Source organism: Pleurodeles waltl, chromosome 7 (assembly GCF_031143425.1).
Source record: "Pleurodeles waltl isolate 20211129_DDA chromosome 7, aPleWal1.hap1.20221129, whole genome shotgun sequence".
In the NCBI taxonomy this organism is placed as follows: domain Eukaryota; kingdom Metazoa; phylum Chordata; class Amphibia; order Caudata; family Salamandridae; genus Pleurodeles; species Pleurodeles waltl.
This window is the reverse complement of record NC_090446.1, coordinates 1,436,056,972-1,436,080,085: the sequence shown is the minus strand read 5'-3', so window position 1 is coordinate 1,436,080,085 and position 23,114 is coordinate 1,436,056,972. Positions and strand designations below refer to the sequence as shown.

The 23,114-nt window shown below is 44.0% G+C and overlaps 1 protein-coding gene across 2 annotated transcripts in view; it reads right to left on the bottom strand.

The window, feature by feature from the left end:
• Nucleotides 1-5,739: 5,739 nt before the first annotated feature.
• LOC138246451 (putative methyltransferase DDB_G0268948) overlaps nt 5,740-23,114 on the bottom strand; it is a 232,465-nt gene continuing 215,090 nt past the window's right edge. For both annotated transcript variants that reach the window (XM_069201066.1, XM_069201067.1), the window contains exon 8: nt 5,740-7,511. In XM_069201066.1, coding sequence (XP_069057167.1) covers nt 7,421-7,511 — 91 coding nt within the window. In that variant the 3' untranslated portion in view covers nt 5,740-7,420. The remainder of the gene's footprint in view (nt 7,512-23,114) is intronic.

Below are 23,114 nucleotides of genomic sequence, written 5' to 3'. Positions count from 1 at the left end.
AAACCACAAAGTACCACCTGTGGATATCTAGTCACACTAGACCAGAACAAAGTCACAAGTTCAGACCATATGTATTGGATGGGGCCCACCTACAGGGACCCAGCCAGGCCAGTTGTACGTGAAATCCTGCTTGTGAAGAGCTGCACAGTTCTCCATTGATGATGCATCATCCAGCTGAGGCAATACAAGGTCTGGGTCAGAGATGTATCACTCTGTGTCAGTTCTGAGGAGCTGTGAAGCTGTGGTGTGAGGTCCTGCTTTGTCGTCAAGGAAGCTGTTGATGAGGAGGCTCGTTCTACGAAGTCCTGTGTTGAGGATATGCTGCGCACTGGTGGGTTCCAAAGAAGCTACAGGGCTTACAATGTGGACTCGTCGGTAGCTGTTGAAGCTGACATCAATGAAAGGCATGAGGTGTGAGGGCCTATGTTGATGATGCATCGCACAGTGGTGCCTCTGAGGAGACTGCATACTATGAGGATGATGCAGTCTTTGCACCAGGAAAGTCCACTCAGTAGAAGAGATGCATCGGTTCTGCTTGGGGTTGCACCAGGCAGTAGAGGAGAAGTATCAGTTCTGCTAGAATCACAGAGCACATTCACTCCCACTTCTATGGGTCCAGGACTCGTGTGGCACTACTTGGCAGGGTAGGATTCACAGATGGCGAGTTCAGGTGCTGAGTTCCAGGTTGTTGGAAGACTGTTATATCCATGTTCAGGAGGCCAGCCAACTAGCCCTTTGAGTCACTCTGGGGTCCTGGGGTTAGAGTTGCAGGTCCATTTCTTCTCACCCAGGCACGGGGGTAGCAGGGCAGCACGTCAGCAGGGCCGGGCAGGAGTCATTCAGAACAGCAGACCAGCCAAGTGGCAGTCTTTTAAGCAACAAAGCAGTCCTTTTGGCAGTCCTTTGAGCAACACAGCAGTCGTTCTTCCTTGCACAGTCCACATGCCCAGAAGTATACTGAAGATGTGGAGGTCCAAGGTCCAATATTTATATCTGGTGCCCACTTTTAAGTGGAGGAAGCTTCTAAAGGTTTCCACCCCTCTAAGGTGTCAGGCATCCTCATCTTCCCTGTCCTGGCACAGGTTTTCCTGGGTCACAATAGGCCAGTGGATAAGTTCTCCATTCAAAGGCTGGCCAGGATTGTGGTTGTACTGTCTGCATCCATTCAGGTAATGTTTGCAACTCCTCTTTAGGGGTTGCAGGCACCAAATGGTTAGGACAAGAAAATGCCAACATCCCATTTTCAGATTAGCAATTACAAATCTGACTTTACCATTAAAGAGGGCTTTTAATTACAACTCTCTAGACACCAAACATGACATTTCTACCTGGCAAAAAACAAAAGGCGTAACTTGCTCAATGTATTTAGATTGCCCATATGGTAGAGGTTGATCTTCTAGTAATAAAAAAACAAATCTAGGATTTCTTTCACTACCATAACATGTAAACCATAACATTACACGTCCAACTTGTTAAATATACTTCACCCTACTCTATGGACCTAAACTAAGAATGATATGTATAAAAAAGGGTGTTTTAGGCCTGTCAATGAATTTATTTGCCAGGCAAAACTGGCAGTTTAATACTGCCAACAGGCAGCAATGGCAGACCTGATATATGGTATACAGGGCTGCTTGAGTGTGTGAGATAAAATGTGATGCAGGCCTACTAGTAGCATTTAATTTACAGGCCCTGGGTTCATGCAGTATCACTTTAGTAGGGTCTTCCAAGTATATTAAATATGACAGTTAGGTGTAAGCCAGTTTTCACATATTTTAAGGAGAGAGCACAAACACTTTAACACTGGTTATCAATGGTAAAGTCCCTCGAGTCCTAAGACCAACAAAAATTAAGTTCAGAAAATAGGAGGGGTGAAGGCAAAAAGTTTGGAAGTAATCCTGCAGAGAGGACCAAGTCCACCAGTCTGTCTTTTTCCCCTTAGTGGTTTACAAGCCCCTAATGTTAGTAGCCACTCATCTGTGGTTGAAACTAGTAAAACTGACTGTGTTCCTGGGCATGTTGCTATCTCAGTACCAGACAGCACTAGAGCATCACCCTCAAATGGCATTAACAGATTTGTATAACCTGGTGTTATTTATCAATCAGAACAGGCCAATAACCATTCTCTCTCAGAAGATGCAGCTTCTTGGTTTCATAATATATTCAGTGAGGGTATCTTTATTTTTTCTAAAATTCCAAAGAAGCAAATTCAGACAATGGTAAAGATAGATAGATTCTCCATTTGCAGGCTAGCCAGGATTTTAGCTGTACTGACTGCATCCATTCAGGAAATTTTGGCAACTCCTCTTCAGTGGCTGAAGGCTTTTCATTTGCAAAGGGATCTCCCTTACTCAACATTAGATTCCCTCTCTCTAGATGCATGAGAGGATTTGAAGTGAAACCTTTTCCATATGGAAGCATGTAATGCAAGATCTAGTGATAGCCAGTCTACAGATACCATGTTTGAATCACATTCCAGCACATGTCGTGAGGTTGTTTATCAAAAGAGGGTCATCAGATGGAAGCCAGGATAATATAAACCCCTTGGACCTGATCTCTGGTTCCTTGTTCAAGGTAGGTCATATCACTGTCTTCTCCCATGGATAGAGAATGTCAGTACAGTCAGGTATATCAACAAGCTTGGGGAGCTTGCTCGAAATGTCTGGCAAATCTTGCTTTTAACTTTTGGCACTTTTGTCCAAACAGCATATTCCAAAGCATATTCCAAAATTGACGGATGGTCGAGATTCCTTTAAAACAAAATCAATCTTTTGAATCAGGGAAACTGTGGTCAGTTCCAGGTGTAGTTTCTTTAGGGTCCATTTCAAATTGATGTGTTTTCCTCCCCTCTCAGTCAGAAAGGTTTATTCAGTTGGAGGCTGAATCTAGAACAAGAGGCATTGATGACTTTTTTCAGTCATACAGGTCCATTCCGATATGCTTTCCCTTCTTTTTCAGTATTAGTCAGAACTCAGCTTTATGTCAGGAGAGGGAAGGTATTTTTAGTTCTGATAACCCCATTCTGGCAGTTTGGTACCTCGTGTTCTGCATCTTCCTCTGAATCCAATGAGACTCCAGCACACTTTAGGATTACAGGGCAGTCTTCAATTGATGGCTCCTAGAATGTTAGGGAATATTGGAATGTTCTAGGCTATTTTCAAGAGGCACTGCCAGTCATTAGGGACACCTGAGTTTCATGTATTTAGGTGAACTACATGTATGTCTGATCAACCTGTATAGGTTGGTGCTTGGAACACCACATTTATCCCATTTGTGCCTCTCCCATAATAGTGGTAATCTTTCTATTTTTTTTTTTTGTGTGACGACTTATAGGATTGCTAGTGCCTATAGATTGTCCATCTCAGTGTGCCATGTTTTGGTGAAGGGTGAGACATTAGGAAAGCATTTCTTGGATCATAGAGCTTTTCAGTCTATTCACATTAAGGTTCCTCCTAAACCTAGATACTCAATACTATGGCACTGTTGTTTTGTAAATAGTTTGTTTTGCCACCTGCGGATGATTTCAGCCAGCTATGGCTGAATCAATATTCATACAGTGGGATAGTGTTTAGGTGGTAAGGTTGTATGCTGCTTATTACGTCTGTTCTCTGCTGTGCTGAAATTACATTATTTTGCCCACACCATGATGAATCTGCAGTTTTTATTACATCCTATGAGAATAATTGCTATACAAACCCTCAAATTTGGGGCTGAGCCAGATGACGTTCCAATGTGAATAAGGCTAGTGCTCATTTGGGACTTAGAATAATCTTCTTTTTGCCTTTATTTCTGTACTGCCTCATTGCTGATTTGCCTTTATGTCAATGACTTTATGCACATGCACTTACAATTTAATTTGCATTTTTGTAGTAACATTTTCAGAATTTTCTAATTCTGTCCTAGAACTCACTTACTGAGTCAGTCTTTAATTAATTGACTGTACTATTGATGTGCTGTTTTGTACCTTACCCTGGGACATATTTCTTCATGAAATTGAGATTTGACACCATCACTAAATTAACCCACCAATGGGAGTACTGGTAACATAATATTAAGGGTGTAAGCTTTTAGGGTTTCCGTGTACCTACGGTAACACCTCCCACACTATCATGCTACAATGTTTAGGCTCCATTAAGAAGGCCGAGGAAATGATTATCCATCCCAACCTGTCCTGTTTTCTTCTTCAGTTTCATTGTGCAGATGCTGGACTGCTCTAAATCCTTCTAAGACCAGGATGAAGGTGATTTCTTCTTTTTAAAGGGAGTTAAGACTTTTGCCTGCCTCATTGCATAATCAAGTAATCAGACTGCTTTCCTTGAGAGGCTTCATTGTAAGAACTTCTAAACCTATTTGTAGGGAAGCCTGTATGTGCAGTGGTGTAATGGATGATATCAGAAGGGGTGAAATAAGGGGTCAAAATACTAGACTAAGGGGGTCATTCTGACCCTGGCGGTCTTTGACCGCCAGGGCGGAGGACCGCGGGAGCACCGCCGACAGGCCGGCGGTGCTCCAATGGGGATTCCGACCGCGGCGGTAAAGCCGCGGTCGGACCGGCACCACTGGCGGGGTCCCGCCAGTGTACCGCGGCCCCATTGAATCCTCCGCGGCGGCGCAGCTTGCTGCACCGCCGCGGGGATTCCGACCCCCCCCTACCGCCATCCAGATCCCGGCGGTCGGACCGCCGAGATCCGGATGGCGGTAGGGGGGGTCGCGGGGCCCCTGGGGGCCCCTGCAGTGCCCATGCCACTGGCATGGGCATTGCAGGGGCCCCCATAAGAGGGCCCCTACATGTATTTCACTGTCTGCTGCGCAGACAGTGAAATACGCGACGGGTGCAACTGCACCCGTCGCACAGCTTCCACTCCGCCGGCTCGATTCCGAGCCGGCTTCATCGTGGAAGCCTCTTTCCCGCTGGGCTGGCTGGCGGTCTGAAGGCGACCGCCCGCCAGCCCAGCGGGAAAGTAAGAATTACCGCCGCGGTCTTTCGACCGCGGAACGGTAACCTGACGGCGGGACTTTGGCGGGCGGCCTCCGCCGCCCGCCAAGGTCAGAATGAGGGCCTAAATGTCTGAATGTTTACCTATTTGCTTTTTTAGTACCCATGTTGGGTGAGTGGTGTTTTTCTTTATGAAGAAGCTATGTTATAATCTTCACCTCTGTGTCCATAATAGCATCTAAATCTTGGCAAAATGATGTTGGGAGATTCAACATTATTCAATCCAGCACTCTTGTCTATTGTATCCAAAACAAACATCCATGTTTTTTTTCTTCAAACCTTCAACAAAGAGGAATGGTTAGAAATAAATATGAGTGACTGTTTTTATTGCTAGAGTACATGCTAACATATTGTTGATGTATGTGAACTTCAGAACTGAACTTCAGATATGAGCACGATATATTGGAGTTCTATACAGAATGAGCAGAAGTGGACAATGATTGTCTACAGTGAGAGAGTGGGGGATCTATGCAAAAATAGAATTAGATAGAACATAATAGTGTAGGCTCCACGAGGGACAATGCTGAACATCATTATTAATTGACACGTCAGTCGGTAATTAAACCATGCATGTACAAGTAAAACTACAGGTCACTCGATTTCTGAATTTGAACATAAATCATTAAATGTACATTGAAAAAAAACCCTGGTCATCAACAAAGGAAAATAATAAATCTGTACTAATCTGGAAAAGGAGAGAAAACATTGCACAGAATAAGTCCAGTAATAATTAAGGCACTCAATTTGATGAACAAATTACCTTTATGTAGATTCACCATGAGACATATTAGCATGAATCTCACAAGACAAATTGGTGATTTAATAGACAAACACAAGACAAAGTAAAAATGGAACAAATTAGCAAGAGACCCCAGAGCTCAGAGGCAACAAAATAGTCAGTATTCTCAAGAAAAGTATATGGGTATTCCAATATTTACTGACTTTTTATGAAGTTATCCTGCAGGTGACTGTGGCATGTATAAAATTAGTGGCCTAACATTCTCAATTTACAAATCCATTCTCAGGCTTATACATCAGGTAACATTGTTCAGCCACTTGATACAGGTGCTTTTTTAATATTTTTATTGCTTTCATAGTCAACATTGCCATCACCTTAAATTAGTAATGCTAGCACACATCACCAACAAATTTGAGATTAGAAAATTAAAATCGCCAAACAAACTTGAAAAGCAGGAACATTTAGGATATCTTTTTGGACTTATTTTTCTTATCTGTATGAAAAGTAAATTTCTCTAAAACTATTTTCCCTAAAACAATTCAATGGAAATCCGTGAAAAATATGAGTTCAGGCAGTAGGATAACAAATTAAAACATTAGGTAGAGCAAGAATGTGAACCATATAATAATTAAAGAAATAGTTCATAAAATGGCCAAACGAGTATTTTGCCAGCAGGAAAGTGGATTTCTCCAAGGTAGAAAAAATAGCTTCAAAGAAGCATTTTTCTTTAGGTCAGGCACTGAGGGCGTTATTACGATTTTGGCAGTCGGAATGACCCAAATACCAAAGCCGTGGGGAGGAGGCTGTCCTCATACCAGTGCCCCCTCCCCAGTGATATTACGATGTTTCCACTGTGCTGACCGGTGGAAACATTGCATTACAACATTTCTGCCAGTCAGACTGGCAATAGCAGTGCCATGGCATTGGCCGCAGCTCCCTTAAGGGAGCCGAGGCCAATGTCATGGCACAAAAGCAGCCTCAGAAAGTGCACTGTCTGAAGAGCAGACAGTGTGCATTTCGAGGGTGCTGGCAGAGGGGGGCCTGCACTGCCTTGGCATAGGCAGTGCAGGGGGTCACATGTGTCCTCCAGCTTTGGCTTTCCACCAATCTTTTCATGGAAGGGACCCCGCAATGAAAAGGCTGGCAGAAACAGGACTCATGATAAGCACGGCGACTCTGAATTCAGTGCTGCTGTGGCTCACCACAACTCCGACTACCGCCAACCCGCTGGTATCCAACTGCCAGGGTTGTAATCTGGTGGTGGGACCCCCAGGAGTGCCGCTGTCCAACTGTCACCTTGAGTGTGGCGGTCGTTGGTCCACCAAACTCATAATGAGGCCCAAATTGTTTCATGATGCCATTTCTTGTGCAATGGTTTCTTTTTTTACTTTCAAGATAAGTATGATAATACAGATACAAGCAGTATTCGTTCCAGGTGCAAGAAAGTCTTTTTACATCAGACCTACTCTTCCAGGCCTCTGTCCTGTTAAAAGACCATCTTTCTCACAATAACTAATTAATTCCATGCTGCAGTAGTTTACATATACTTGTATCTGGATGTACATTCACCATTATTAATGAGTATAACTAATGAAGATAGATTATGTTGAAATTGTGTGAGTAACTGTCTCACGTTTCTTTAGATTAAGCACACTCTTACAACGTTTTCCAAGTCTTCTCAGGTATCAGTTTGACTTGCAGGCCAACACACAGATATATTTGTTGTGGATCTCCAATTCAGTGTCTGGAGAAGACACTCCCATGATCTGTAGGAGCCTGTAGTATGAAAGAGACAGAAAAAAGATGAAGTGTAGAGCATATCTCAGTTAGTACCTATATCAAAGTGAATAACCATGTATATCTCCAGTCTCTGCTCTTTTTTTTCATCTCCATTTCTATCTAGGTATCTATATAAACACAACACAACCTAACTATAACTACCTTGGACATCTCTTGCCTCAGTTCTGTTGAAGCATAACAACCACTGGGAATGCCAATCGGTCTTTTACCTTTCCATACAAGTGATACTGCTTGGCATTACGAATATTTGTTTATTGTAATCTTCAGTATTTGTTGAGATCTAAGTTTCATCCTCCACATTTATGCTGAAGTTATTTTCTAGTGGCCACTAGGTTGCAATACAAATGTTGTTGTTTAAGTGTGGCTGTGTTTTCACAGGTGAAGTGCTGCATATGGAGCAGGAAGAATGAAGAATCTACTAATGGTGAAACCAAAATGCTCCTCTGTATAAGTCTAACACAGCAAGCGAGGAAAGCCAGAAATAATAGCAAGGAAAGTGAGACTGACACACAAATCATCCAGTCTTGAGCAAGGATAGTGTTGGAAAGTACTCTCTTTCTTGGCATGGTTACCCCCATTTTCTGCCTGTTGTCAGTATGTTTGACTGTGACACTGGGCTCCTGCTAACCAGGACCCCAGTAGTTTTGCTCTCTCCTCTAAATTGTACCTTTTTCTTCCCACAATTGTCATACTGGTCCCCCACATGTAAGTCCCTTGTATATGGTACCTAGGTACCCAGGACATTGGGTTTCCAGGGATCCCTCTGGGCTGCAGCAGTTATTCTGCCACCCATAGGGAGCCCATGCAAAGGGTTCTGCAGGCATGACATTGCAGCCTGCGTCAAACGGGTGCATGCACCCGTTTACTACACCAAGGGCCAGATGTATGAAACTTTTTTGCACTCGCAAATGGTGCGAATCGCAAAAATCGACCGTTTGCGAGTGCAAAAAAATGGCCTGCGATGCATGAAAGGTATTCGCAGACCAAAAATAAGAAATCGCAAAAATTGCGATTTTTTGCGTTGCGACCTGGTTTTGCGAGTCGCATTTTGCGATTCGGTATTTCCAGTAGGAAATTGCGAGTCGCAAATTGCGAGTCGCAAAATCCAAGTCACAAAGAGATGCATCAAAAAATCGCAAATTGCGATTTTTCACAGAATGGCATTTTGCACATGCAAAATACCACTAAGTGAAACCAGGTGGTAACCAGGTGCAACCTAAATAAAGAGGCCCAGAATGCCTCAGACTCTTTTCAACAATGGCTGCACTCTACGTCATGGCGAGGAGGATGAGGATCTTAGCAGGTTTGAGGACAGGGAGGAGGAGACAGGAGCGCATTTTCAGAGTGCGCATTACACTTTTTAACCTGACAGAGGAGGAAATATATGAGAGGTATAGGTTGAACGCAGCCATGATACTTGATCTGATAGCTGAGCTACAACCCATACTGCAGCGCAGAACACTAAGGACTCACAGCATAACCATCCATGTGCAGGTATTATGCTCCCTCCACCTACTCGCCTCAGGGAGCTATCAAGGGGTCATAGCAGCAGCTGGAGGGGTCTCACAGAGTACACTCTCGAGATTTTTCAAAGCATTTATCTACGCCATGCTGAGCAAACTACACCAGTACATCAGATTCCCCCACACCCCACAGGAAATACAGCAGACTAAAATTGAACTTTATCAGATAGCACAGTTCCCCCACGTCCTAGGTGCCATAGATGGGACACATGTGGCAATATGTCCACCATCCGCCACAGAGTATGTGTACCGCAACAGAAAATACCAACATTGAATGAATATACAGGTGATATGCAATGCCTCCTACATCATTACTGATCTTGTGGCTAGGTACCCAGGGAAACCCATGATTCATACATCTTTCGCCACAGCGGGATTCACACACGACTGCTAGCTGGGGAGTTTGGTGAAGGATATCTACTAGGTATTGTCCGTCTGTACATTGGCGCATTGATGGCGTTCTGATGTCAGATGGCTCAGTTACTCAATATACCCTCTGTCCCTTCCAGGAGACAGTGCTTACGCAGTGCATACCTATATGATGACGCCCTACCTCAATCCTGACACACCAGCTGAACGGAGATACAATGCAACACACAGGGCAACCCGCAATGTGGTGGAGTGCACATTTGGACTGCTGAAGAGTCGCTTCCGGTGCCTCCACAAAAGTGGAGGGGCAATACAGTACAGTCCAGAGACCACATGTAGAATAGTGGCTACTTGTGCTATCTTGCACAATATAGCTACCACCAGGAGCATACCTGTAGAAATATGTGATACTGAATCTGATGAGGATGGTGATCCCATACCACCCCCACATCCAGCAGACAGGACCAGTGTAGCAATGGGAAGGCAAAGGCGTGACGACATCACACACAACCATTTCAGACATGAGTATAAATGACACAAATCCTCTGACAACTGTACCTGTAGTGAAATAAATGTATTACCTTAAGTCAGGTAGTATTTGTGTGAGTAATAACAAAAAAAGATTATGTGAGAAACTCAAAACAATGAAGGACCTGAGTAATGCACTATTACTTCATAGTGAAAACAGAAGTCCACTGGCAGCTAGAGTCATTTTTTGCACCCACGCACACCACTCGGGTGCCCAGTTACATCACTGGCACCTCTATTGTCACCCTCAGTGGCAGTTCCTTGCCTGGCACTGCGCCGTCTGGTGTCCGATGCTGGTACAGCTACACTGCCGAGGCTGAAACTGTCCTCAGTGTCCCCCAGTGCAACCTCACTCGGAGTGGCTGAACTTGGTCCCATAATGTGTTCGATCACATTGGTGACCTGCACAAGTCCATTCACAACATCCCTGCTGCTGTGTGCTGCCTCCACCTGTGCAGCCACTGCACGACGGGCAATCAGTGTTCTTGAATTTGCCACCCTGTTAGACGAACAACAGAAGCTGCCAAACATGTTCCGAAATCTGCGCTACTGTCTGCGCTGGCTCACCCTCTCATGGCGCAGCTCCTGGCAGAGTTCACGGACAGCACTTGTGAGGTCCCTGGTGTCCTGTGATGCCTGCACCTGTCCCTCACGCAGCTGTACAATGTTGTTATTGAGGGAGTCAAGTTGGCGATGCAGGCCCACCATGTTGCGGTTATGTTTGCGCAAGTTCTTTTCTAATCCGAGGATCCTCTTATTTTGTACGCACTGCTGCTGCAACATAGCAGCTTCCAGCCCACCAAAGAAGGAGGAACCCTCACCTGCCTCATGCTGCTGTGCCCCGGAATCTATCGCCATCCTGCGTGGTGCTGTGGTCTGATGACACCTGACCTCCTGCATCTGGCTGCGCCTGCCTGTTGCTGATGGGGTAATTGGCCCTTCCTGCTGCTCATCTGAGTCGTTGCTGAGCTCTGGCAGTGGCAGTGCCCAGAGCCTGCGTCAGACAGTCGCAATGTTGAGGGACACACTGGTGTTTGAATCGGAGGCCAGATGGGTGTCAGTCCCGCCTACCCGTGCTGATGCTGTGGCTGCTGGGCCTGGCCCACCTGCAACAACAATATGCAGCATGTCAGTTATGTATGTTACATTTACGGTCAGACAATGCTAATAAAGGTACAGGTACTTCTCTACACTGTGTTGTGTGTGTTGTGTTTCTATGGGTGTCACTCTACTTAAATACATTGTATGTGCTACTTTCAGCTCTGGGTTGTGGACTGCCACTCACATAATGCATTGTTGTGCTGCTTCTAAGATGTGGACTGGACTACTTCTCACACTGTTTAACATTACTTGCTAATTCCTAAGGGTCTTTTGTGCATACACATATGGGGTTACAAATCAATATTGCACTTACCTTGGCTGGTACTTGGTGTGCCGGAGGTGTTGATCTCTGTGACCCCAGTCACAGCTTCAGGGAGGAGTGTGAACTCGACTATGTCCTCCAATGGTGTGGATGGTGCCTCTGTGGGTGGACTGCCTCCTGTGCCCCTGGCCTCCGCAAGTCTCCTTGCCACCCTCTCCTTCTCACGGGACCGCAGGTCATACCACCTCTTTTTGATCTCTTCAATGGAGTGCTGTGCCACTCCATTTGCGCAGATTTTTGACTGTATATCCGCCCATAGTCTCCTGTTCTCACTCTCAGGCACCTGAAATGAGCTTTTTCCAAAAAGGCAGTCATGGCTCCTGACCACCTCCTCAGTCAGCACCTCAAGCCCCTGCTTGCTGAATTTTAGCTTGTGCTTTCTTTCTCCCTTCTCCTGTGCTTGGCCTGGGGTGCCCATCCTTGCTCAGATGTGCTGGCTCCTTCTGATTGCTGCTCTATGTGGCTGGGCTGCTCTCTATCAGGATTCTGGTTTGGGTGTGGCCCCTGAAACTGCCTGGGATGACTCATTTCCTGCTGGTGATGTCATCAGGGTCCTCCAGGTGTGCTTTCTAGAAATTTCTCGCAATTAGCGATTTTTTTACCGAATCGCAAAAAAATTGCAATTTGAGAAAATGCAAATCGCGATTCAGTGAATGGGCCTCGCAAACCACAAATAGCGATTTTTAAGAAATCGCTATTACCGAATCGCAATTTTGTTACATGGCCAATTGGGACTCAGAAATAGCGATTTCTTAAAAATCGCTTTTTGCGATTCGCAAGCCTATTTTTTCATACATCTGGCCCTAAGTCACTATAAGTCACCCTCTGGTAGGCCTTCTCATCTCAGAGGGCTGGGTGCAGATACCTGTGTGTGAGGGCACCCCTGCACTAGCAGAGGTGCCCCCACAAACTCCAGATTCATTTTCCTGGACTTTGTAAGTGCGGGGACACCATTTTACTCATGTACTAGACATAGGTCACTACCTATGTCCAGCAATGTAATGGTAACACCAAACCTGGTATCAAACATGTTGGAATCATACCCCAATACTGTTGCAAGTATTGGAAGTATGATTACATGTACTCTGGGGGCTCCTTAGAGGACCCCAATTATTGCTACAACCAGTCTTATGAGTTTTCTGGGCAGCCCAGCTGCTGCTGACAAGACCATGTCCACTCATCTGAATTCCAGGTTCAACGGGAGTGAAGAGAATAAAACCCTCACCCCTAAACACTATTCTCTAGTATCTGAACTGAACAGGAAACGAGCGAGTAGTCTCTGGGGAAAAGGGATAGGGAACAGGGATGTGGGAAGGGAAGAGAAACAAAAATACTGGTTCACAAAGGAGCATCACTGCTGTTCTAAGAAAGTTGCCTCAGGGTTTGGTGCAGGAATTTCTAAGACTAAAAACAAATCAAACACAAAAGAACTAAAAATATCATAGAGTTTTATAGCAAAATAACAATAATTATATCATTCGATTGAGCAATCAATGAACCTTTCAGCAAAATCACAATAATTATTAGCGCTTGAATGCTTGACTATTGAACACGCTTTTGTAACTCACAACAAAATCGTTATAAAATCAAACTTATGAATTTGTCATTTGTTAGTCGTTTTCACACAATAGACTCGCTCCACAAATAATTAGAATAAATGTCTAATCGATATCGAGCGATGCTTTCAGGAGTTCACAACACTTCACTTGAATGCTGTCTTTAAAAATACTTCTCAAGCTGTCTTTGGAAAACAGTCTTCTATCACGGTTTTCTCAGGATCGACAAATGTTTTTCATAACGCACCAAAAGATCACTAACCTCGAGAAGGTTGAAAACAGGGGAACTAGAGAGGGATTACTCCTGAACCGACTTCTCCTGGAATGTTTTCGATTATTTGAGGGAGATGGAATACTGTTCGAAAATTCTCCAGCCACTGCGAAAGTAATCTGCTCCCGAGGGGGAAGCTTGGAAGAAGCCTCACACTGAAATGACGACTTCAGAAAGAATCATGGAAACTCCATCTGAACCGGGAACACCTGCAAGTGAAGGAATACTCGAAGCCCAGCAGAGGAAACACCTTGGCAGTTCTATTTTTAGACTGGTGATGCGTCATCAGACAAATACTGGTGATGAGTCATCAATCACTTCTGATGATTCATATGAAGGAATTCAGTGTCTCCATAAACCACTTGGCACACAGTTCACAAATGGAACAACACTTACTTTATCAATATAAACAAACATGCAATGTAGTTTTCCTCACAAGTTACAGGGAAGTGATGTGCTATAAAAATATGACATGTTTCATCATTCTTCATAAATGCTGATTTATTTTGTGAGGTTGCAGCAAGAAGCGTGTGTGTGTGTGTGCGAGTCCTAACAGCTACCACCCCTCAGACAGATTTCTGCCCTCCTGCTGCTTGATTTGATCAAGCCCAGGAAATCCTAAGAAAGGATGTCCTTTGGGAGAGGGAAGAAACACCCTCTCCCTTTGGAAATAGGTGTTACTGGCCTGGGAGGGGTAGCCTCCCCAAGCCACTGGTTTGCTTTGAAGGGCACATTTGGTGCACTACATGCATAAATCAGTCCACACCGGTTCAGGGACTCCCAGTCCGCACTCTGGTGTGAAACTTGACAATGGAAAGGGGAGTGACCATTCCCTTGTCCATCACCACCCTATGGGTGGGGGTCAGAGCTCCTCCAGAGGGTCCCTGGGTTCTGCCATCTTGTTTCCAAAGTTGGCAGGAAACTCTGGGAGCATCTGAGTGGTCAGGCCAGGCAGGTGACGTCAGAGCCCCCTCCTGATAGGTGCTCTCCTGGTCAGGTAACCGATCCCCCTTTCAGGGCTATTTAGGGTCTCTTTCTTGGGTGGGTCCTCAGATTCAGGATTCCAGCAGGACTACTCTGCAACCTCTGCTTCAACGTCTGGCCTCCGGAACTGAGACTGGAACCTACAGGACCCGACAAGCTGCTTCCAAGAAGAAATGACTCTTCAGCAACATTGTTTCCAGGGCTACTGCCAGCCTTGCAAGATTTCCCTCACTGTTCATTTTCAGAAGACTGAAACTCTTCAACCTGTACAAGAAGAAGAAGGAATCTCCCTTGGAGTGAAGGAGTCACTTCCCTGCAACCACATGCACCTACAACAAGCAATGACCTGCTGAGTGGATCCCCTCTCCGGCTGACCTGCATGGATCCTGCATCCTGGGTGGTAGCCCAAGATAGTCCCCTTGGTCCTCTCTGCCAGCTGTCTAACTTTGGTGGAGGTAAGTCCTTGCCTTCCCACGCAGGACAGTACCCATGTGCACCATGTCTCTTGCAGCTGTCAAGGCTTGTTTGCATCTCCTCCAAAGGATCTTCAGGTGACATGTAGCTCCAGCCCCCAGCACTCTATCCTGCAAAGCACAGCCTCCTGTGTGGTTCTCCTGTGTCGTGGATCCTCTTTTGTAGTGGTGCACGGGCTCCTTCTATGACTCCTGTGTCCCCATCCTGTGGGACTCCTGTTGGTGCTGCCTCTGCTCCTGTGGACTCTCTTAACACTGAGGGTCCCCTGTGACTCTCCCTCCTGGGTTGAGTCCTCATGGGCCTTGCTGGTCCCCAGCAGCACCTCTTTTCCAGTAACAGTGAGTTTGCCTTTGCCAAGGCTTGTTGGTGGAATTCCTGCACTGACACCCATCTGCAATCTTCCTTCCAGCACAGGGCTTCATCTGCATCCATCAGGAACTCTTCTCCAGCTCCATGGCTGCAGTGCTGACCTGTTCTTCATCACCGTCAATCACCTTCTGCATCCACAGCTGGGTAGGTAGTAGCTCCTACTCCTCCTGGACTCCACTGTGACTCTTGGACTTGGTTCCCTCTCTTCACAGGTCTTCATTCTTCAGGAATCCACCACTGGTTTTCTTGCAGTCTTCTCTGGGTGTCTTTTTCTTCTTTTCCTCCTGCGTTCCTGGTCGCTGGGGGGTACTGTGTTACTTACCTTTGTGGTTTTCTGATACCCCGAACTCCCCTCTACACATTTTACTACCCTATGTGGGGGTACCTTGTTTGCATTCCCTTTTTTTAGTATATGATTTGTGCTCCCCCTAGGGTTACTATTGGTTATTGCTAATTGCACTGTTCTCTAACATTTTCTATGCCTGTTTCTGATTGCTAGTGTATATATTTAGTGTATTACTTACCTCCTAAGGGTGGGTTACATGTCTAGTATTTTGTGGTCGGATTTGTCCCAAAAATAAAGTACCTTTACTTTTTTACAACTGAGTGTTTTCTTTCATGTGTGTAAGTGCTGTGTGACTACAATGGTATTGCATGAGCTTTGCATGGCTCCTACATAAGCCCTGGGTGCTCATCCATAGCTATCTCTAGAGAGCATGGCTTCTAGACACTGCCTACACTTCACTATGAGGGGCGGATACCTGGTATAAGCTGTAGGTACTGCTAGCGCAGGTGTTTTAGTAGAATTATTAATGAGTGTTCATGTATTCTGAATAAAGGGTTTGTGTAGAAGAAATAATAATGTAGAAAAATAATGCATGCATTTGAAAATGAGATTACGAAGAGTGGCCGCCAATGTTCACGAAGTGTACTGACTAGTAGATTAATATTGTGAAATGTTGAATATATGTTTGACTGATGTAGTAATATTTTATATTAGGGGTCATGCGTTATGCTCTAGCTTTCTTGGCCTAGTGTCCAGGCCTCATGTCAAAGCTGTATTACTTAACGTTTAATAAATGACTGTCCCAGAGAGTTAAACTGTGATTTTCCTCTTTTTTATTGTTTAAATGTGCTCACAACAGAAGGTTCTCATGAGAACCGACTGCTAGAAGATGCTGTTCTTGCTAATGTAACATTTTGTGTGTAATGCATGTGAGACTGACTTTCTCAGGAGGAGAACAATGGAGATACTGACTGGAGTAGAAGCTGCAACAATATTGTTACCTGACAAGCCAGATGATGAGGACATTGAGGACATCCAATTAATGAAATGTGAACGAAATAATGATAGAATTCATAGATTTGGAGTTTTAGTTTTATTGGACAAAATGTGAACATGCGATTAACTGACCAATAGGGATTTGGGAAGTAGTTTTACTAGTTTTGATTTAATAACACTGCACTGAAAAAAGAGGGGTTCATTGCTCATTTTCTTGTGGACCGAATGGCCAATCTTTTCTTGTGCGTCCCGACAAGAGACATGCTTAACTTTACTGCTTATAGACTTTGCATTTTCTGAACTTTGATGCTGAATCCTGATTGCCTTGCTGTTCGACTGATGTCCTGAGGACGAAGACTGACTCTCCTTGCTGATCCTCACTGACGATAGGTATTATGAATTAAACTGTTGATTATTATGCATATTTGCTTTTCCTTTCCAGGTACCAACTGCACTGTTTCGATAGAGCCATAGTTCCAAATTTGTGTCACTAAATTATTTTGCATGGAGCCCAACATGCTGATGCTAATATGATGTTAGTTAAGGATCCTTACTAATGAAATTGTGCAATTAAGGAAAATGCTTGATGAATTTCTCTAACTTTGCTATTAATCTGTACCATAACCTTAGAATGTGTTGTAGTACAAGCTTTGATTAGATTACGTTTCTTCCACCGCTTTGGACAACCAGTATTGTTTCTGTATGTGTTTTATTTGATTTTTAGATTAATCTACATAACCTTAGCATGGTTAATATAGGGAAATAAATATTCTAACTTTTACTAAAAGGTGTGATTATTCATGATTGGAAGGTCATGGTGCGTGATAATTACTGACTCCATTGATCAATGATGTTATTGATTGTTGCTGATTATTGGTATTGTTTATTCATTATTGATCTGCATGTACTGGAACTATGGTAAGAACATCTTAATTGCAAGTCAAAAGGTTATTCGACCTATTTGTGTCCCCTTATATGTTTACTTATTAAGGTCAGATGCCGTAACAGTACCATTGGTACCCACCACACACCAGACCAGCTTCTATGGAGTATTGTATTTAATGGAATCTGCAAAAGTTATATTTGCAAAAATTGGTGCACTGCACTTGTCCCATCTATATTTCACACCAACATTGTGTCCTGTCTGACAAGAACGTCATGCTGTTAGCTATCTTTCAATGTAGACACTGATGGTGCACTGTCTCCCTCTTTGTTAAGTCTCCGGCAATGGCTCACTTCCCAGTTGCTGTTATAATAAGATTTGCAGATCAGATTAGGCTGTAATTGATGAGTCAGGAGTTGGTCAGGGGGTAGTGTATAGGAGAGTGGGAGAGAGATGGGTTTTAATAAACACACATTAAAGCATATAAGAATCCCTTCCCTAACTCAATGACTGAATCTGCTGTGGTACAGGATTTTGGGTGTAATGTGTTAGTTGTGCAAGCCCACTTTCATGGTGTTTCCGATTATTGCAGTTTCCAGAATTCACAGTTTTTCACTTCTCCACAAATTTGTCTACTTTTATCTCATAAGCATTCTATTGTGCTTGTGACTGTCAAATATTTTGCATGTGAGTGTGTATCTTGCCTATTTATTCCTTGTGAGTGACTTAAAACAAAGCACACTTGCATACAAAATAATGGCAGAAGTCATAATTTTATTGTGAAACTCAAACTCGCATGGGACAACACTATTTTTGCAGTTTTTTATATTTTGCAAGAAATATCTGGTTTGAGATACAAAAATTCACCTTTGCACATCTCATGGTTCTTTTACAAGCGTCCCTTCACTTTCTGTGTTGCACCGGCAGAGCAGGCTTCTGATCCATATCGAAAGGGCCATGCAAAGCCATTTTGTGTGGCTTTTCATGGACTTGTAACTATGGAGCGACTAGTGCTGTGTTTCCTTACTTTGTTTCGGGGAGGCATTTCCATGGGTGTTGCGTGGGTATTCCCAAGCAACATCCATGGATTTTGATGCTTTCCCAGATTTATAAGGTTTTTTAAACCTGGGAATGTGTCAAAAGCCTACTGTTGGAATGTGGATTACTGGTAAGGGTAGGAAAGTACCTACACTTAGGTATAGGCACTTAGGTCCAGTTAGGGCTCAATAAATTAAAACTCATGTCAACCCTTGGTAGCTTGGCAACGAGTGTCAAGGCTTAACTTAGGAGACTTGTGTGTAAAGCATTTAAAAATGACAAAACTGTAAATAAGTAAAACACAAAACACAATAAAAATACGACATGATTATATAGTTATATCGGATAAGGGAAACCGTAGACATGAATGTTTAAAGAATTAATGTTTTCTAGGGCATAGAAACTAAAAGCGCCAATCTGGTCACACTAGACTGGGGCAGACTCAAAGTTTGAGGCCGACCTGATCAGCTACAGCAAGCGGGAGTCCTTGGTCAAAAGCTTACTTTCCGATTTAGTATTTTTCTTGAAGATTTTTTTCAGCAGGACAAAGTCACCAATCCGATCTGACCTCCCTGGAGCCCTCTTCAGATAGGCGTAGCAGGAAACCTAGGTGAAGAATTCTACCTTTGGACTTAGATGACTTTTTCAGGATGGAAATCTTCGTCTCGCCAGAGCTGAATCTTGATCCAACATCCCTTGAGCCGTCCTCGGATACGCTGTGTGAGAAGTCCTGGTCAACTTTATACATTCGGACTTTGTCACTTTTTTGGAGCTTTTTCCTTCTGAAGTGGATCGACCTTCCTCAGCAAGCTGATTTCGATGCAATGTCGTGGGATTACCTTTCCAAGAGCCCCAATGAAATCCTGGAAGTCTGGGGCACTGGAGCGTTTTAGCAGGACGAACCTGCAAGTCAGGCTGGGATGCGGTTGAGGTAAGCCAGCTTGACTCACCACGACGGGTCAGTCCCTTTATGGAGCTTTTTTCCAAAAGTTCTCCAAACTTCTGGATCTTCTTCCAGAAGGTCTTTGAAGGTCCCTTTGGGGTCCACAGCTCATCCCAAGTTTCCAGAAGCTCTGAGTTGCTCCTTGAGGGTTAGGACTCCAACTCCAAAAATGCATCTGGTTCAAATCCAAAAATGACCAATACCCACTGGTCAGCTGGTCAGTTCCTTCGGGTTTGTTAGCTATTTTTCACCTTTAGCAAGCAGGGAGTCCCTTCTGAATCCATTGAAGACAGGCAAAGTTTACTGGTGAAGCCCAAGTGAGCAGCTGGTGCATTCCTTCAGAATGCAGTGCCAATGTGCAGGCTGGGGTCCAGCAGGGCAGTCCTTCTTCTTCTGATGTTTTTCCTTGTAGGGATCTGAGGTGTGGGTGCAGCTCTGCCAAATTTATACTTGCTCCTGGGGTGAAAAGCAGGAGGGTCAACTATAACAGGCAGGCCACTACCCTCTTGGATGATCACTTCCTGGGAAGTGTGGTAAAATCAATCCCAGAGAGCAACATTCCTGAAAAATCCAAAATAGCAGAAACTGAAATATGGAGGTTAGGTCTGGCTGTGACCACTCACGGGTGTGGCTAAAAATCCTTAACATACCCCTCTTCTGCCCTCTCCTATTCTAATCAAGAGGGCACCCGGTTGTCAGGGTATGCAGTAATTGGGGAGGTCCTGAGCAGCTCTAAATGTCCTTCTCTCCTTTGAAGATTTGTTTGACTGTTCTGCCCCATCCTGTTTCATCATCTGCTGAGGCAGATCTCTTCCCCCAGGCACTTCCTTTGTGTTCAGCCCAGGCCACTTCACACCTCATCAAGGCAACCTGGTCAGGCTACCAGGGGTTGGCCAATCAGGGAAGGGCACTACAGAACTGTATTGAATCCAACAATGGCAAGTTGTTGCATTTATTATAACAATCCGTTTGAGACCAAACTTGCGATATCTAGCTCCTTTGGAGACTTTATTAATTATAATGAAGCCTCCCCATTTTAACCTATGTAGCTAATTTACTACAACGAGGGAAAAACAAATTTAGCTATTTGCATACCCAGAGCTTATAAAACATAATTTATCCGGTCCCAGTTTATACTTGCACTGCACCCAACCCTGGGGGCACCTAGGGCACTCCCAGGTTTTTCCTGTGGGCTTCATTTTGTAGGAAAACGCCTCCTATGATTGTTTTTGTGCAGCAAGGTGGCCCATCTTGCACAAAAACAATCATCCCCGCAATGCAGGCACCTTTGCACCATGATACAAGCGTGCCTGTGTTGCCCTGCATCAAAACATTGTAAATGAGGACCCTTGTCTTTATTAACACCTCCAGATGCAAATGAGAAAAACGTGTCATCTTACCTTTTAAATTTGGTTCAATGAGGGTGTGATTGTTTCTGTTATGTGGGACACAAATTAAGCTATAATGCCCGAATTAATCTAAGGAATGTGAACAATAAAAATATTCTTGGATTGGCTGTGCTGTTTGTATGTTAATTTGATGAGATCTGCAGCAAATGGCATGAAAATGATGTAACTTGAGCCCTTAAATTAGTCAAATGTATTTTTTAAGAAATCAAGAAAAAAACATAATATGCAAAAAAATAAAAACTTTTCAAATGTTATCAACCAAAAAAGAAAAGCTTGTAAATAAGTAAACAAACAATGAGCAAAGTTTGAGTTATGATTGCGCTGGAAACATTTAACCCAATTTATCCTGATGCAGCAGCAATGAGATAAAACCTAAACCATTTAAATTTAACAGGATACGCAGCTACCCATCCCTCTAAAAAGATTTTCATGACCTCACACAGAACATAATAGATGATATTAAAAATTACAATATTTGCAAAGTTAGTGATTACACCACATATCACATAACCAATAACATCATAGCCCAGTCCTCTTGTGAGTGTGCACAGTTTTTGATGTGTGCAGCAAATAGTGGAGTACATTTCATGGCCTTTTAACAGATATGATACATGAGACATACAGACATCATGAGCTCAGTGGACTGCCAAATGCTTGTTCAGCCAGAGTTAATGGACCCGCCATCCACCTTGTTTGTGGGTTTCAGTTTTTTCTGTCACCCTTCTGCATGCACCTCCCCTCCTGTGCAGACAGGAGAATCTCAAGTGCACTCAGAAACAGTGCTGGATTGAGAATAGAGGTCGCCAGTCATTTACCTAGGAGGCCGAAGCACAGAAGACTAGATGTGACTGCCTTCATCACCGAATCCCATTCTTCATGCTCCAGCCTTTGAGAGCCCAGTCCGAACCTAGCCCATGGTGAGCCTTGGTACTTGCCCTGAGGCTGGTTGGTCTCGGTAATAGGAGATTGGATAGTCATTCCATCTGGCAGAAATTAGCCTTCACCATAGAGCTGGTCAGCAGTGAAAGATGAAGCTAGAGGTTACCAGGGTTATGCAGCCTTACATACATAGCAGAAACAGAGCACATGCACACTGTATGCAATGGCTGAGATACTGCACTCACATTGTTCACACAGCTCAACTGTTAAATACACACAAGGCAGAGCAGGGGTGTAATTGAGGCCTTCGCCATTCCCGTAGTGTGGGGCACACCGTACATGTCAGAGGAGGCCACACAGAATTTTTCAGATCAGTTTCAAATAATTTAAATAATTAAAAAAAATAACACTAAAAGTGTCTCACATTTGAATGGGAGAGCCTCTTCGAGGTGGGGTGAACATAGGCCTTGTAGGGTCCCACACGGGAGCTGTGCACAGTGCTTAATAAATAGCTTCACTTTCTTCTTGCTGGTTGTCCAGTTTTCATGACCTTCACTCACTTTTTAGGCATGCTTCCACTGCTGCGCTGCAAGTACAAGTATGTAGAGCGCGCTATATTGGGCGAGAGTTGAAGCATCTTCTTGCATAAACATAAAATTATGGTCTAATGATTCCACATGCCTAGCATAGTATCTACAATACCTATCCTGAGCTTCAAATATATAACCAGCCATACCCATATATTTTTAGTGGAATTAGCCCCAAACACTGTCTCATTGACACCTGCTTGAGAGCCACGTTGAACGGCAAGAAAAGATAAATCGGCAAAGACCGTAGATTGTAAAGAGGGGCCGCCCACCTACCATGAGAGCAAGTTTAATGATTGCCTTGCAGTCCTACTCTGTGGAGATTACCTTTTCCGTAATCTACAGACTGTTGGCACTAGGGGGCCACTTACCTAGATCTCCCTGGCCTCAAGGGTATCCAGTGCTTGACTAAAATACTTATGCCAATTGGTCTGATGGTTATTTATTGTTTTCCAAATTATGCTTTTTAATCTGCCTTCTTTTGTCTTTTTGGCTTTTGCACAGTATATTAAAAATTTGCCTTTAAGAGCGCAGTGCTGTGAAATCAGACAGAACTCCTGATGGATTTGGACGTGCACTGTGCAATTTGGTAGAGAGAATACTTTGTGGTAGCAGATTGATTGTGTCTTGTCAAGCCAATTAGCAATTTTCTGTCTATATATGATTGTGCTGTGAGTTGTAGTTGGAAGTAGTTTACAGCCCGTTACCTTTAGCAGTGGACTTAAGTCAGAGTTCACCAATTATTTCCTTAATTTAATGAAGGCCCACTCCAATGAGTTTTCAGTTGCTTGCCTGGATATGGGCTGAAGTACAGCCCCTGTGGTCCAACCAAACCTCCAAATATTTGTAGGCTTCCACTACTTCCACGAGGCTCCCCTCAATAAATCAGGCCCTGCAATTCTTCAGTTTTGCTGAGATTATGAAGACTTGTTTTTGTGATTTTTTTTTAGGCTGTTTTTCTGGAAATAGACCGCAAGTGTATTAAAGAGACGCTGCAGCCCAATAGATGTCTGATCCAGGAGTACAGTATCATCTATGTATTGTTACAATTGTATTCTGAT